The sequence below is a fragment of the Fusarium musae genome, chromosome 9 (genome assembly GCF_019915245.1).
Source record: "Fusarium musae strain F31 chromosome 9, whole genome shotgun sequence".
NCBI lineage: Eukaryota > Fungi > Ascomycota > Sordariomycetes > Hypocreales > Nectriaceae > Fusarium > Fusarium musae.
In genome coordinates this window covers 1,262,250-1,276,847 of record NC_058395.1, presented here as the reverse complement: position 1 = coordinate 1,276,847, position 14,598 = coordinate 1,262,250, and the positions used below count along the sequence as shown (strand labels likewise).

The window sequence follows — 14,598 nt, the reverse complement described above, 5'->3', positions numbered from 1 at the left end:
GACTTCCATCCAGTGAAGCCCACCCTGGAGCAGTTGAGCTTAGGTGCCTATGACATTACGATCAGGTAAACAGTGCATGATAGTACTTGGCACCGTCTTCTTATCGTTATCAGCTATCAAGTTAACCAAAAGCCATTTTATTCCACCAACTGTTACATACTAAACCATAAAATGTCAGATTCAAGAGCGTCGCGGTTCACGCCGCAGAACAAAACTACCAATGAACGACTCTCCACGCATACGGTCGGTCTCGTTGCCCTCTCCGACTTTCGCAAGCGACGCGCCGAAGTCCTTGAACAACAGGAGCGCGAATCTCGAGAAGCTGCGTACTCAGGCACGTCCACTCCGGATGCTTCCTTGACAGGCACTCCTGACAACGCTGGTAGTGATACTGGACGTGGTGCGCAACCATTGAAGAAGAAGAAAAAGAAGCAGGGGAAGAAACTGTTATCATTCGACGATGAAGAGGGTGAGGATGAGGGGCCATTGATAAAACCGACAAAGGCCAAGAAGGCCCGCGCAGACGACACCGAAGGTAATGAGGGCGAGGTCAAGACCAAATTCAAGGCAAATGCGTCGGTGGGCATAGTGCCCAAAGCCATGACGAAAGCTGCGTTGCGCAAGGAAGCCGCTGAACGAGACGCACTACGGCGCGAATTCTTGGCTATCCAAGCAGCCGTCAAAGCAACCGAGATTGCGCTACCTTTCGTATTCTACGACGGGACTAATATTCCTGGTGGAATCGTCAGATTGAAGAAGGGCGACTTCATATGGGTGTTCCTCGACAAAAGTCGCAAAGTTGGCGCCGATCTGGGCGTGGGTGAAAAGTCCAACGCAAGGAGGGAATGGGCTAGAGTTGGAGTGGACGATTTGATGCTTGTTCGCGGAACAGTCATAATACCTCACGTAAGTTCTCTCGCTGGCGCATGTTATTAACAGTTTCTGATTGCCGTCTAGCATTATGACTTCTACTTCTTCGCCATGAACAAGACACCCGGTCCTGATGGCGAGCCTGTATTTAAGTACAGTGCGGAACCTCCTCGAAAACCCGAATCGACCGATAATGCCGAACCCAGTGATCCCCTCGTCACGCCCACCTCCAACGCTGCTATTGCGGACGCGCTTCCCGATATTAACACCCTTGAGGGCGCTGACGAAGACCCCACTCTTACGAAGGTTGTTGATAGGCGGTGGTACGAGAAGAACAAACATATCTTTCCTGCGAGTATGTGGCAGGAGTTTGACCCTGAGAAGGACTACGGGAAGGAGGTGAGGAAGGATGCTGGTGGTAATACGTTCTTCTTCTCGCGCTGAGATGATGCTGTCGACTGACACAAAACATCGATATGTGTTTGGAAGTGGGTTGCGTCGGCTCCTTGGGCGTTGGATACATCACAAGTGGATCACCTTTGAGTTTGGCTGAGAGGTCATAGAGACACTCAAAACGCGTGGGAGAAGCTTCAACCGAAGAGCATCCAGCCTGCCCAGCACGCGCCCGCGAGCACCCACCAACCAGGCCAGAAGAGCATGAGGAAGACCATGTTCCCGCTGCCGAGAATGAAGACGGCGAATTCGTACCAGAGCTTTTTTCGTAATCTCTGGACATTCTTGGAGTTCCATGCACTGGCGACGGCTTGGGTAGACATGTTGAAGCTGTGAAAAGCGCTATGTTTCGCTGCGATGAGGACGTTTAGGGACAGGATCTTGCTCCCCTGAAGGACGGCGACGAACGCGCTGCTCGCGATGATGCAGGCATGGAGGCAAAGGAAGATGGAGATTGACCCGACAAGGCTCTGGAAGCGAAGGACAATTTGTAGTGACGGAACGATCAACCTGGTGATGTCGGACCGGGGATGGGTCGAAACGTTCAGATCCACTTTGGAAGCCGTTAGAAGTGTAGCTTTGTCCATGATCTCGATCTGGGGATGGAGCCTCGATTAAGTACCGAAATGAACCAACGGTAGATCGAGGCTTGCAACAGTACAAGAATATCAGAGAAAAAACGAGAATGTGTTCAACAAATTGACTTATTCAATAAATCCCACCAACTGCTGGATTGATTGATTCTTTGGTGTTTATATAAAGCATCTTGAATTCCAACCCCCACTCTGCATCTCCATAGCATGCCCAAGATCTCCCGCATCCAACGGCAAACGCGAGGCTTTTTACCGTCTAGAACGGTCACAAGCTCGAAACTCGACAATCACATTTCGCTTCTGCCAAACGTAACTTGCTGATATGAAGCCTCAGGCCCGCTTCAAGCCCCTCATCCCGTGCAGAGTGAGCGGTTGAAGGGTTGCAACGCGACGACCCACGGCGACACGTGGGGCCTCTGATTCGTTGCTCGGGAGACTCTTATTGACAATTGAATAGCGAGCGTGGGATTGACAATGGCCTCGATGCCGGATCTAGATAGGGAGTGGGCGAGATCTTCAAGACCCTGAGTAAGGGACTTTGCTGCACGTGGGAGTGAAATCGTCGTTTGGGGGAGTCGGAGCTTAGCAAACATGGGAAAGTTAATCGTGTGGAATAGCATAGCATGGCGTCCAAGGTAAGCTAGCTATACATAGTATTGCATGGAGTGCAGCGGGAGCCAAGCCCCAATGACAGACTCCACGTGGGAACCTGGCTGCCGTCGTTCGCTCGTTGAGGCCCGAGTATCAACTGATCGTCGACCGTTCCGGGTTTTGACGATCGGGAGATCCCCGAGACGGAGCCCGGCATTTGTAAACCGCAGTCCGGGCTTGTGAAATGGCCGAAACGGAACAGGTCTATCAATTCCGGGCTGTTTATGAGCCGGCGGCTTAATGGGCTATTCGATACTTTATAATTCATGTATAAACCAACACTGTCTGTTCATGCTTGGCTTTACCGGGGAAATATTTATTCCTTGTTTTATCAAGTACAATCTCATGTGATTCGCTCTGTGGCAGGTAAATGAGTAATTTCGATCTAAGAACTACATACAGCATTAGCAAACTCTTACTTCGGCTTCTTAGTCCACCAACTCGTCTGAGATAACAGTGCTTCTCCCTAGATATCCAGTTTACACGCTCGCCTTCTTCGCCTCCTTCAAATCACTTCGAGTCTGAACCAGCTTCGACATCTCCTTCGCAGTCTCAGATTCAAGCCTAGAAAAGCCCTTGATGACTCCCTCTCGATCACCCCTACCCATCTCTTGGCTCATCTTGAATTTTCCTCCCATGTGCGTAATTTCAATTTCAATTCCGATAATACTCTTCTTCAGAAGCTCGATGAACCGATCAGGGGCATCAGACACCTTCCAGTCCACAGGGTTGTCGCCGCCAGTAAAGCCCATGACATTAGTCTCGGCATGGCGGCTGAGGTCAGAAATCTGTTTCGAAAGAAATTGTCCAGCCTCATCGGTCTTGGTATCGTAAAAGATCTTGGCCCGGCCGTAGACTTGTGCTGCGGCGTAATTCCATGTTGGAACAACTTTTCCAGACGTGGGCTTGGTTTCTGTATAGAACTTTGGTGTGACATAGTGTTGAATCGGAGAGTTGAAAATCACAATAACGTCTTGCTCGATTACGTTATTCAGGTTTGGATTTTCGGTGAGATTCTCGATCATGGCTTTGCTCTGAGGGTTGACTCTGGCGAGATGACCCCGTAGCTTTCCCAGCTCCGTCTTGCTTGTCTCATCTTCGATATCCAGAACGAAGGGGATGTGGCTGGACTGAAGAAAGGGGAAGTTTGGGGAGGGAATGGCGGTAGTCAGAAGACCCAATGGGTTCTCTCGAATTAGCTTCCTGAGCACTGGAAGCTCGGTTTCGGCGTGAGGTCCCTTGATATACATTTTTGTTGAACTTGGATCTTCAAATATTCAAATATGAGTTGAGGAAGATACTGAGTAGAGAAAAGAATTTCAAAGATCGTGGCGGGTATTTATTTACCGGCAGTGAAGAGTCATCCAAGGACTACATATATAAAAACAGAGCAACGCCCTAGACCAATTATAAGAGCTGTAATAGCAATTCAGGGTACTGACTTGAGTATCTCCTCGGAGCTTTATTTTAGCCAGCGGCATCGAAGTCGATCATATGGAATCATTACAACTTTGTTTACGTTGAACTGCCTTGCTTTGCCCACAATCGTTATAGTCATGTGGGAACTCAGAAGGATGGCGGGTTGCAGTAGATCAGTCTCACAAGCCCATTCCTATTTGGTATAATTTTGACGACTGGCTTGTCTTGGTATTTGAAGCTGAGTCACAGACCATTAACAAAAGCGATGCTCAGTAGCAGTCGACCAAGCCCAGCCTTTAACAATTTCGTTGCAAGAGTGTCATAAACTGCCGAGACTTGAGAGGCTGCAATGTCGAACCATATTTACAGCTGAACTTTGTAAGCCAATTTTCTGATTGGTTATTGATGCGATCTTGGCTTTGGAATCATTCTTCAAGTTTGCGGGGCTGCGGGGTTGAGAGATGTTTGAATGGTTCGATGTTTTAAGCTGCATCTTTGGTTTTACGACTCATCTAATCAACTGGATCTTATTGCGTAACTATATTGACTTGACTGGAATTAAGGCTGATTAAGGAAAACTGATTAAGGAAACAATAAGCAATCATGATTTTTGCCTTTTCGGGAAGTTAATAATCGTCTGAGTAGTACGTGGACTGCATTGTATAAACTCACGGCTGAAGAAAGATTTGTCTGCTGTGTGAGCTATAGTAGGACGAATAAGTATATATGATTTTCCGCTGTTACTCGGTATAGGTACGAGGAGACTTCTTTTGCAATGTTTAGTGGCCTTGATGAGAGCAAATACAATGACACAAAATGTTTTAATCGTTAATATTTCTGTCTGAACGCTATGCATTGTGAACTCGACGCTAATCCCAAGCAGCAATCCAAATCTTAAGCAGCGACCGGAACAACCTTGGCTTCCTCCTTAATCTCCTGCTTAACCTCTTCTTTAGCAGTTCCATTGCTTCCATTGGCACCATTTGTGCCATCCTGTCGCTCTTTTAGAGCAGCTCGTACGCCAGGCAGGATGTATCGACCATAATCGATGGCATCGTTCAGGTTATCGTATCCACGGATAGAAATAAGCTCGGCACCAAGGTCGACGTAGTCAAGAATAGAATCAATGATGGTCTGGTGAGAGCCTACCAGGGCTGTAGATGCACCTCGAGCATTGGTGGCTGTGACGGTAGGATACCAGAGAGCACGATCTTGTACCTCACCCTTCTTGGCGATGTCAAGCAAACGCTGAGATCCAACATTCTGAGGGCGGTTGTCATTGGGTGCAGCCTTGCCAACGCCCTTGGGTCGGTTCTCCTTGAGGAGGTCTAGGGTTCGGTGAGCCTTGGCCCAAGCGATCTCCTCTGTGTCACCAATGATAGGTCGGAAGGTGACCCAGATGCGAGGTCGATCTTTACGGCCAGCCTTCTCAGCCTCGGCGTAGATACGATCAATCTGCTCCTTGGTTTCCTTAAGAGGTTCGCCCCATAGACCAAAGATATCGGCGAGAGCGCCACCAATACGGTAGGCATCATCAGATGAACCGCCTACTGAGACGTCGATGTGGCCATTTGTGGGCCGGACTTGGTTGGAAAAGTTCTTGAAAGTATAGTACTTGCCCTCCCAGTCGAAAGGTTCAGGGGAAGCCCATGCCCGTCGAAGAATCTTGATATACTCCTCTTGACGAGCATATCGCTCAGATTTGTTCAAGAAATCACCCTCTCGGGCTTGTTCGGTGTCGTCTCCACCGGCAATGAAGTGAACAACAACTCGGCCCTTGCCAAGCTGATCAAGTGTAGCAAGAGCCTTGGCAGCGACGGTAGGGTAGAGGGTATTGGGACGAAGAGCAATGACAATCTTGATTTGCTTGGTAGCAGCTAGGATAGTGGCACCGATGGTGAAGGGGTCAAAGGAAGAGGAGTGATAGGGGATCAGAGTGTAGTTGAACTCGTAGTCATCAAGATTCCGGGCATACCGGACAAGAAATTCAGGGTCGATTCCAGCACCGGGAATGGGGTTAAGCTCCGTAGAGGGGTTTGGGAACGTTAGGCTGATGAATTCTGCAGGCATTTTGGCAACTAATTATAAGATATTATCTGATCGAAACAACAAAGCCGAAATCCAAGAGATATCCTGAGATCTTATATCAATACTAACGTTACCTCGAAGTTGTTTTAGACCCGTTGTATATGCGTGCTAGTTGAGTTTCATTATTAATATCGAGTATGGCGAAATATTGCGACAGATAGTTGATGATCACGCCTTCGCACCCACCCCGATCTCGGCTAATCAGATCAACTGTAACCTTTGACTGAGAGATTAGAATAATTGTAAACGCATTTATTCTATTTAGATTATATACATTCTTCAAGACATGGTCGAAATATAAATTTGCTGTTCGGAGTTGAAATAAGCCTTCATCTCTATCATGACCCACTATGACAATTGGCAACTTGTCCAGTCGATATCCTAACCCTATTGCCAGTATCACCCGCTGGCTCCTTAGATCTTTTCCAAGGTTCCCTGCTCACTTCCCCTCCGGTTTGATTCCTTAACCTCTTATGTGACAGGGTCTACGATGGCGTCAGATTGAAACAGCTCCACCATAATGACACCTGCGGCCACCACCGACGGGTCGATGTACCCGAATTCGATGTTATAAGGGTTTTCGAGCACCTTATTGGATATATTTATCGAAATCCTTATCTTAAGAGGCCGTCTCTATGAGCTGATCGGTCCATATTTGACCAGATGTGGACTGTCCAAGCATGTGTGTCGTTCGATCAGCCAATACTTGTTAGCGGAGGGAGTTGTCAAGATCCAATCATCCAGATTTGGACCCTTATTCATAAGCTACTATGTTTATTCCCGCATCTAGACCCTTGCCGAGTGGGATGTGAACTGTATTGGGGACATAGATACGGCGTTTACAACTTCACAGGCCTCCAGCTTATCTATTTACCGTCTTCTTCACAATTCATAACTTGATACGTTGAAATACGGGCTTGGAACTCTGGCCAGGCTTGACCATAGTTTCTAAGTAATACATTCAAAATGTATAAGTTTACACTGAGGTCGAACGGTAACTTATCTTTTCAATGAAGTGGCAACCAGAGTTCTGTTTGAATCTATATTGAGAAAGACATGTAAGATCTGCACTTTCAATTAACGGCGAAAAACAGCCAATTAGAACTCCATCTATGCCCTTCCAAGACTCATAGTTGCATAATAGAACTTCTAGTGAAAGTGCAGTATGTCAACCAACACTGCATGCGCAACAAAGGCTTGTAGGAGATACTTAGTATAAGTTGGTTGTTTTAATCAAACATTAGTACATTGATTAACCACACCGGGGGGAATCGAAGCACTTAGATATGTGTTGTGTATGACTCTGAAGAGTTGGTGGCAATACTTAGTGATGAAATAGTTGCTGAACGTATAGTTGAGGTCGAGGAATCTAGTGTAAACAGAGCGGGTAATGTGGTGCCCCTGCTCTTCTCTAAGAAACCAATTGTACATCTATTACTTCAATCCCTTCTCTGTTCACATCACATCAATTCAATAACAATAACGCAAAACAAAGGAGTTTGGAGAATCCAACTTGGGATTGGTCTGGTAGTAGCCATGATGTGTTCACCTATGCTAGTAGGTTGATTGCTGAATCTTATAATACTTCCACGAGATATCAAGTCAAGAACCATTTAGAAAACCCCAGTTAACGCAAGTCATAGGTAATATATAAGTACCAAGCCATAGTTAGTTGTTCTCACAATTCAAGCACAATATTGTCTTTGTGCTTCGAGTTGCCGATATGGTCTTCTTGAAAAAGATGCCCAGGCCGTAATTCCTTGCAGGATTCTAACTCAAAGAGGCCGCCACATAATCTCGTTACCTAGCTAGGGGAGGAAATAAAACTCAGGACCTTAAGCCTAAGCAATAAAAAGATTTAGGTAACTTAGTATAAATTTAAGATAAGTTTAAGATACCTTTTATGGAATTTGTTATATTATCCTAAACTTAGGTCTTATGTTTTCTTGCTCCCTAAGGCCTAGAAAGTCTCAGCTCCAAGCTTCACACATCGGATGTTGTTGCCGTCTGTGCGAATACAACGCTGGCCACGGACAAGACAGAATCAAGACTACGCGTCAACCTTGAAGTAGCACTTCCCAAGCCGGCAATTTGTTTATCAAAGGCTTCAGTTGCCTGTACTGGCAGACAAGAGCTGCCCCAACCTCTTTCAGGTGAAAGCTGCCATGATGCTTGGCTGATGGGCCCCTAGTGACAAAGAGAAGGCACTCATTGGCACCTTGGCCCGTCATTGCTTCCGTCGAGCTTGGGACTTAGCGAATTTTTATCACCTGCCATGAAATCCATCAATGGTAGGCAGGTTATGCAAAACCAAAAGGCAAGAAAAGGACTCATGTACTCCTTGAGGTCCTTGATCTTCATGGGGAAAGAAGAGAGATACAGCCTGACAAGCAGGGAGTTTCGACCCAAGTATGAGAAAGAGGTCCCCGAAAAAGATGGAAACTATCAAGTCCTTTCTGGAGATATTTATACAACCAAGACTGATTATAAAATCTCAGTACACCGACACTAATTGAAACACAGTATACCCAGCTTCTGACTACCTCCAGACAATTTATAGACAAGTTTTTGTAAGAGCCAGGAACACATCATGAGGTACCAAGAACTGGTTCATAGCCCTTTCCTGATTATACCAAAATGATTCAGGTCCTTGCTCTTGGAGTTCCTCAACTCCTTCCAAAATGAGTGTTCTTTCCAAGACTCTCTCGGAAGGAGTAGAACAGAATGTTGTTGTGTTTACCTATATCCTCCTCTGGACTCTTCTTGATTTCCTTTCCTTTCCTCTTCTTCTTTCGGGGGTGGCTCCAACGATCAGTTCGCACCTCAACGCGGTGTTGGAGTCTAGTAGCCTCTATAAGAGGTGAAGCTAAGACGAACTGGCTCTCAGGATCAAGTTTCTACTTCCCTATTACTCCGTTGAATGGTACTGACTTCTGGCAGCAAATAGAGGTTTTCGACAGGGCGATTCATGAAGTTTTTGATGTTCTGGTAATGGCCGTAAACATAATTTATGACTAGAATAGAGATAGTCAACAATAAACTTAGCTTACTCTAGTTTGTTCCTTTGGTTACCTTGATTCAAGATCTTGAGCCTTCTTCTGTCTAGATGCCCCTACAACCTTATCGAGGTGAGGTTACTGCAAGTCTTCTTTTACTGTACAGCTCTCAGTAGCTTTCAAAGTTCTCTGAAATGATGTTTTGAAGGGGGTGGTTGAAGCCTTCGGAAACCTCGGGACAGCCCTGCCTGCTATTGTCTTAGAGATACAAAAGCTTCTCCTTATACTTCTCTCTAAGTGGGAGGATCGAGTAAACTTGTTAGAAGAACGGTTGAATATCTGCATAAGCTAAAACAAATATTCATAACTTCCTGGGGAGATAGTGTCGGGTTCTCGGGAGTGGATTTCCCCGTATCGAAGGATCGTAAACAGGCCCACATCTAATTTCCGCGATAACCTCAAGAGGCCGCCGACGTCCAATCAATTGCCTCAGATCACCAGTAAATCCGTTACAAGGCCGTCTGACACTTTCAACAAGAGTCAAACGCTCCTTATAAGAGTAAACCTCCCGGAGTTCGGTTGAGACAGCACATTTAGAGCATCCACCGTTAGTGAAAACATATCTCATCATGCCACGGAAAACAGAGTTCCTTAGATACGCGAGTATGTAACCCTACCAGATGTCAAATTGCTACCTCCTCTGATGCTTGATAGGTCCAAATGAGATGCGGACTATTGCCCGCGAGGATGTTGGTTACTACAACGCAGTCGTCATTGGTGCAGTCTATGACTTTGCCGATGGAGTCAACGTCAAGTCTCCTTCAACCTATTTCCACGCGTTAAAACGCTGTATTGAAGAACATCCCTTCTTCTGTGTTACCGTTGGAGACAGAAACACCGACAAGGGCTTCTATGAGCGGGTGTCTAGCATCAATGTCGAGGAGCACATCAGCTTTGTTGAGGACAAGAATGTCGAGAGAGACTCACTGGAAGCTATTGCAAGATCTATGGAAACAGAGATAGACCGTCCCTTTGTCGCTGGAATCCCACCATGGAGGATCGCCATTCTTCCTCTCGGCCCGTATCAATGTCATGTTGCATTCTCCTTCTCTCACACCATTGGCGATGGCATCACTGGGGTTGCTTTTCACAAGACGTTTCTCTCAGGACTGAGGGAAACCCCTGCAACAGAAGCATCATCGCTCATTGCTCCAACGGACAAACCTCTTCCTGAACCATTCGACACAGCGGAAAGACTGCCAATTTCATGGTCATTTTTACTGGCACCAGTTCTCGCCGAGTACATGCCCTACTTTCTCGTCCGATTATTCGGCCTACGTGTCTCAGCGTCCCATGTCGACGAAGGTACATGGACAGCAGCGCCCATCTTTTTCGACCCCAAGACATATCGCAACAAACTCAAAATTCGACAGGTCGAGGCATCGCAGGTAAACAAGGTTGTTCAGCTTGCGCGGACTCATGATGCGAGGTTGTCAGGAGTCATGCACCAGCTCATCACTCGCGCACTGAGCAAGGTAGTCCAGGACAACAACGTCACCAATTTCGTGGCGCAAACAGCTATAAATATGCGAAGATCAATCGGCATGTCCAATGATGTGGCGAGTGATATTGTATCCGGCTCATACACTATTCATCTTCGTAGCACTGCGACAGGCCCCTTGACTGAACAAGAGTGGGCATCAGCTGCCGAAGCGACAAAGGAGTTCGCCATGACTTCCACCAAACTCGAAGATAACGCCATTGGTCTTCTTCGATATGTCCCGAGTATGAGGAAATGGACTCTTGGTAAGATTGGCAAGAAGCGGGATTCGTCATACGAGTTCAGCAATGTTGGGGTCTTTGATGGCGACAACGCGAATAACGACAAGGTCAAGGTATCGAAAATGACATTTGCGCAGCCTGGTCACGTTGGAGGCTGCCCCATTTGTTTCAATATGGCCTCTGTAAAGAATGGCGATCTGGTGTACACGGTTACGTGGCAGCCCGGAGCATTGGGGCTTGGTGATGAGGCGGCAGAGGAGATGATAGTGGAGGATATATGCGACCAAGTCCAGCGTGGCTTTAACGAGATAGCCTAGACTAAGTTAGTTCCGTTTTGCGATGATAGCTTAATAATGTTTAATTTTATTTGCTTATTGGTTCGTGTGCTACTCTGCATCTGGTGAGCTTTTCGATATTCTGCCTCATGTTCCATGCACAGAACAAGACCCTGCCGATCAATTGCTACAGAGATTGTGGCTCAGCGTGTCCCAGGTTCGGACTCGGGAAACCCGATAACCCCACAAACGGTGCACAGCATGTCACTCGACGATATTAGTGGTTCAGCCCTGCACCTTTAGCGGTTAGTTTGAGCTTACAGGCTTGTGCCTAGGTAGTGTGTGTGCGGCTGTGAACTGCGCCTACCTGGTCCTACTGAGTGGTGAGTGGTCTGTGACATGAAGAAGCCTTGTTGGCTTTTTGTCAGCTAAGGCGGATTCATTGACAAGCTAAGCCAAAGCAGCTTGTCTGCTGTAACGGGAGACTTGAAGCGATCGTTGTAGGTATTTAAAAGGCGGGGGGGGGGGAGCTGTCGTTTTGGCGGGGGGGGGGGGGGGAGCTGTCGTTTTGAGTTTCCATCCATCATCATCTCGTCTAGTTATCTACTCGTCACTCAACCAATCCTATTGATCGATTTCTCATCTATTTATTCTCTACCTAGTACCTAGAACCTATAACCTACAAAACCGACATGTCCGCCAACGATTATTACGGCAGTGGTAACGGTGGCTACGGCCAGCAGGGTGGTTATCCTCAGCAGCAGAACTATGGCCAACCTCAAGGCTATCCTCAGCAGGGCGGCTATCCCCAACAAGTATGCTTCTCATCTCAACTCTTCTATACCACCACTCATAAGATCACAGCAGCAGTACTCCCAGCAACAACAACCTCAGGGTTACGGCTACAGCCAACAGCAGCCTCAATACTCCTCCCACTCGCCTCAGCCCAGCTACGGCTCGCAAGCTCCTCCCCAGCAGCAATACGGCCAACAGCCCACCTACGACCAGCGCGGCTCATCGTCCTATCCTCAACAACAACACAACCCTCAGTATGGCGCCCCTGCTTATCCCCAGGGCGGCGCTCCTGGACAATACCCTCCCGGCCAACCCGGCCCGGACGGTGATCGTGGTCTCGGAGCCACTCTCGTCGGTGGAGGCGCCGCTGCTTGGGCTGCGCACACAGCCGGCGGTGGTCTTCTAAGCAGTCTTGGAGCTGCGGCCGCTGGTGCCATTGGTGCCAATGTGCTCGAGAACAAGTTTAAGAAGGGCAAGAAGGATAAGAAACACAAGAAGGATAAGAAGCACAAGAGCCGCGGCATGGACAGTAGCTCCAGCAGCAGCGATTCTGACTAACGATGGTTGTTCATGATGGAATATGGAGATTAGGTGTTATAGCAATTATTTTTTAGATTTATGTTGGGAATACGACGAACACTTGGTAACTTTTAACTTGGTTGCATTTTTATAAGTGACAATAGACGAAAGTATATGCAATACTACACATCATATTCTGAGTTTAGATCCTAAAAATAAGCTTAGATGCCAAGCTTTCAAGCTTCTTGGCTGAAATCATAGCTATTCCCGAATTCTCGGTTCAGGTAACCCTCAAGCACAGCCTCCCTGCTTGCCCAATCCACTGGGACATCCAACCCCAGCTTTCCCTCTTTTTCTAGACCTTCTAGGATTGGCTTTATATCTTCACCCAGCTCAAGTCTCATTCTGTTCCTGAACCACGGCGCAAAGTGGATCATGGCGAGCATCACCCTAGTCTGTTGAGTAGTATTGGGCATGCCAGCGTGCCAGAGTCTGAGATCGCGCACGACGATGCTGCCTTTCTTGATGATGGGCTGCAAGGGCGGTGAGACCTCTTGACGTTGTCGCAGGAGTTCTTCTCTGATGCGACCGCTGGCTCTCTCACCGTGTGCACCTTCTTGTGCATCAAGACCAAACCCATTATGGGTGCCAAGCCAGATCTCTGTGGACCCATTCTCTGGTGTCGTTGTGACCAGAGGAATATTGACGACAAGGGCAAAGGGATGATCTGGGTGTGCAAAGTCTGCATCTGAATGAACAGGTTGGCGCTGAGGAGTTCCTCCCGGAAAAGTTGCCATTGCAGAGTTGGCAGAGCAGAACGTCCACTTTGGCCGAGGGCCCATCATGGCAGCAGTGATTTGTGTGGCAATTGGGTCTGAGACGTGTAAGCCATTTGAGGTAGATAAATTCGTAAAGGCATACTTACTTGTGAAGATAGAAGGGCTAAAGTATTCAGAAACAGGAGGGGCATCTTGCTGAATGTTTCCCTTGTTGTAGTTGAAAGGCCCCTTGTCACCCCGAGCCTGTAGGGTATGAGCATCCTCAATCATCTTCTTGTTGAGGATGTCGATGTCCTCGTGAGGGACAACATCTTCTACAACAACCAAGCCATCTTTGTGCATGTGTAGCACAGCTTTCTCAAGATTTCTAGAGTCAAGAGTCTGATTCTTTACCTCTTGAGCTGAAGGTCGAACAATTCCGACCTGAGAAGGTTGTGTAACTGTTGCGAAGGTGCGTAGATGTTTCGCCAAGACCGAGGAAAGCCTTTGGGCGCGCAACATGATCAAAGACCTTAATAAAGTATGTGATAGGATTTGGAGTATTTCGAATGATTCTGAAGACCTGATTTTGATATTCCTGGGAGTGGAAAGGTCTTCTCATTTATACTTGTAATGAGTGAACTTGGTGATGTAGGTTTCCCGAGCTCGGAAAACCTTTCCCCACTGGTATAAATTCTCGGCTGCCACGATGCAACAGCTTGTTGTGAAGAGACTTGTTAACCATATTGCTTCAAGTGACATTGTCCCGTGGCTTTGGTGACGGTAACACGCTACGTGATCCCGATATTGCCACTCTACTCTTGGCCCATCCCCCAGGATCCCTTCAGATCACCAATGAGTCGCTCAACTGGCCATCCTATGGTTGTTTTACATGCGAGTAGTTGCCGAATCAGCTCCTGCTGTGACGCCTCAGCTTTGATGAATCTTGCGCCTATTCAGGCGTTAGGTTTTATGATGTAGACGGGATAATATCACTTACAAAAAGCTATTGGCCCGAATGCATTCACTAGAACTGATGGCACCCTGGCAGTGAAAGCAATGCCGCATATCTCAAGGGCAAAGTTCTCGAGAAATTGTTCTTTGGACTGAGCTTCGAGTTCAGGGAGATGAAGACCGCCCAAGTCTTCTAGGCTTCTTGGAGAAGTGTGGATGCAGACTATTGTCATTGCGGCGAGGTAATAGTGAAGTATCGCAGCTATTCGACGTTAGTGGCATGGATGATTCGGGGCAGTGAAGGACTTTGCTCACCATGACAAGGCTGTAGGAACCATATTGCGGGAAATAGATGAGATGTGACAATATCACCCTGCAGTCTTGAGTACGGCTTCATGTGACGAGGGCAAGAATTCCGCCATCCTTTGAGATCTTCCTTTATATA

At 47.3% G+C, this 14,598-nt stretch overlaps 6 protein-coding genes across 6 annotated transcripts; 3 read left to right on the top strand and 3 right to left on the bottom strand.

Annotated features, from left to right (window-relative positions):
- Positions 1 to 171: 171 nt before the first annotated feature.
- J7337_011677 (uncharacterized protein) lies at positions 172 to 1,314 on the top strand (the record flags this gene model as incomplete). Its single annotated transcript, XM_044829213.1, has 2 exons — positions 172 to 906; positions 958 to 1,314. 2 exons carry the CDS (start codon positions 172 to 174, stop codon positions 1,312 to 1,314), a joined length of 1,092 nt encoding a protein of 363 aa, XP_044675888.1.
- A 1,732-nt stretch (positions 1,315 to 3,046) lies between these two features.
- On the bottom strand, positions 3,047 to 3,817 carry J7337_011676 (uncharacterized protein; the record flags this gene model as incomplete). The annotated part of the gene is made up of 1 exon (XM_044829212.1): positions 3,047 to 3,817. One exon carries the CDS (start codon positions 3,815 to 3,817, stop codon positions 3,047 to 3,049), a length of 771 nt encoding a protein of 256 aa, XP_044675887.1.
- A 1,063-nt stretch (positions 3,818 to 4,880) lies between these two features.
- Positions 4,881 to 6,056, bottom strand: J7337_011675 (uncharacterized protein; the record flags this gene model as incomplete). The annotated part of the gene is made up of 1 exon (XM_044829211.1): positions 4,881 to 6,056. The coding sequence occupies one exon, from the start codon at positions 6,054 to 6,056 to the stop codon at positions 4,881 to 4,883; it is 1,176 nt and encodes a 391-aa protein (XP_044675886.1).
- A 3,643-nt stretch (positions 6,057 to 9,699) lies between these two features.
- J7337_011674 (uncharacterized protein) lies at positions 9,700 to 11,169 on the top strand (the record flags this gene model as incomplete). Its single annotated transcript, XM_044829210.1, has 2 exons — positions 9,700 to 9,733; positions 9,785 to 11,169. 2 exons carry the CDS (start codon positions 9,700 to 9,702, stop codon positions 11,167 to 11,169), a joined length of 1,419 nt encoding a protein of 472 aa, XP_044675885.1.
- Positions 11,170 to 11,819: 650 nt separating this feature from the next.
- Positions 11,820 to 12,480, top strand: J7337_011673 (uncharacterized protein; the record flags this gene model as incomplete). Its single annotated transcript, XM_044829209.1, has 2 exons — positions 11,820 to 11,942; positions 11,992 to 12,480. The coding sequence occupies 2 exons, from the start codon at positions 11,820 to 11,822 to the stop codon at positions 12,478 to 12,480; spliced, it is 612 nt and encodes a 203-aa protein (XP_044675884.1).
- A 197-nt stretch (positions 12,481 to 12,677) lies between these two features.
- J7337_011672 (uncharacterized protein) lies at positions 12,678 to 13,721 on the bottom strand (the record flags this gene model as incomplete). Its single annotated transcript, XM_044829208.1, has 2 exons — positions 12,678 to 13,315; positions 13,367 to 13,721. 2 exons carry the CDS (start codon positions 13,719 to 13,721, stop codon positions 12,678 to 12,680), a joined length of 993 nt encoding a protein of 330 aa, XP_044675883.1.
- Between the last annotated feature and the right edge of the window lie 877 nt (positions 13,722 to 14,598).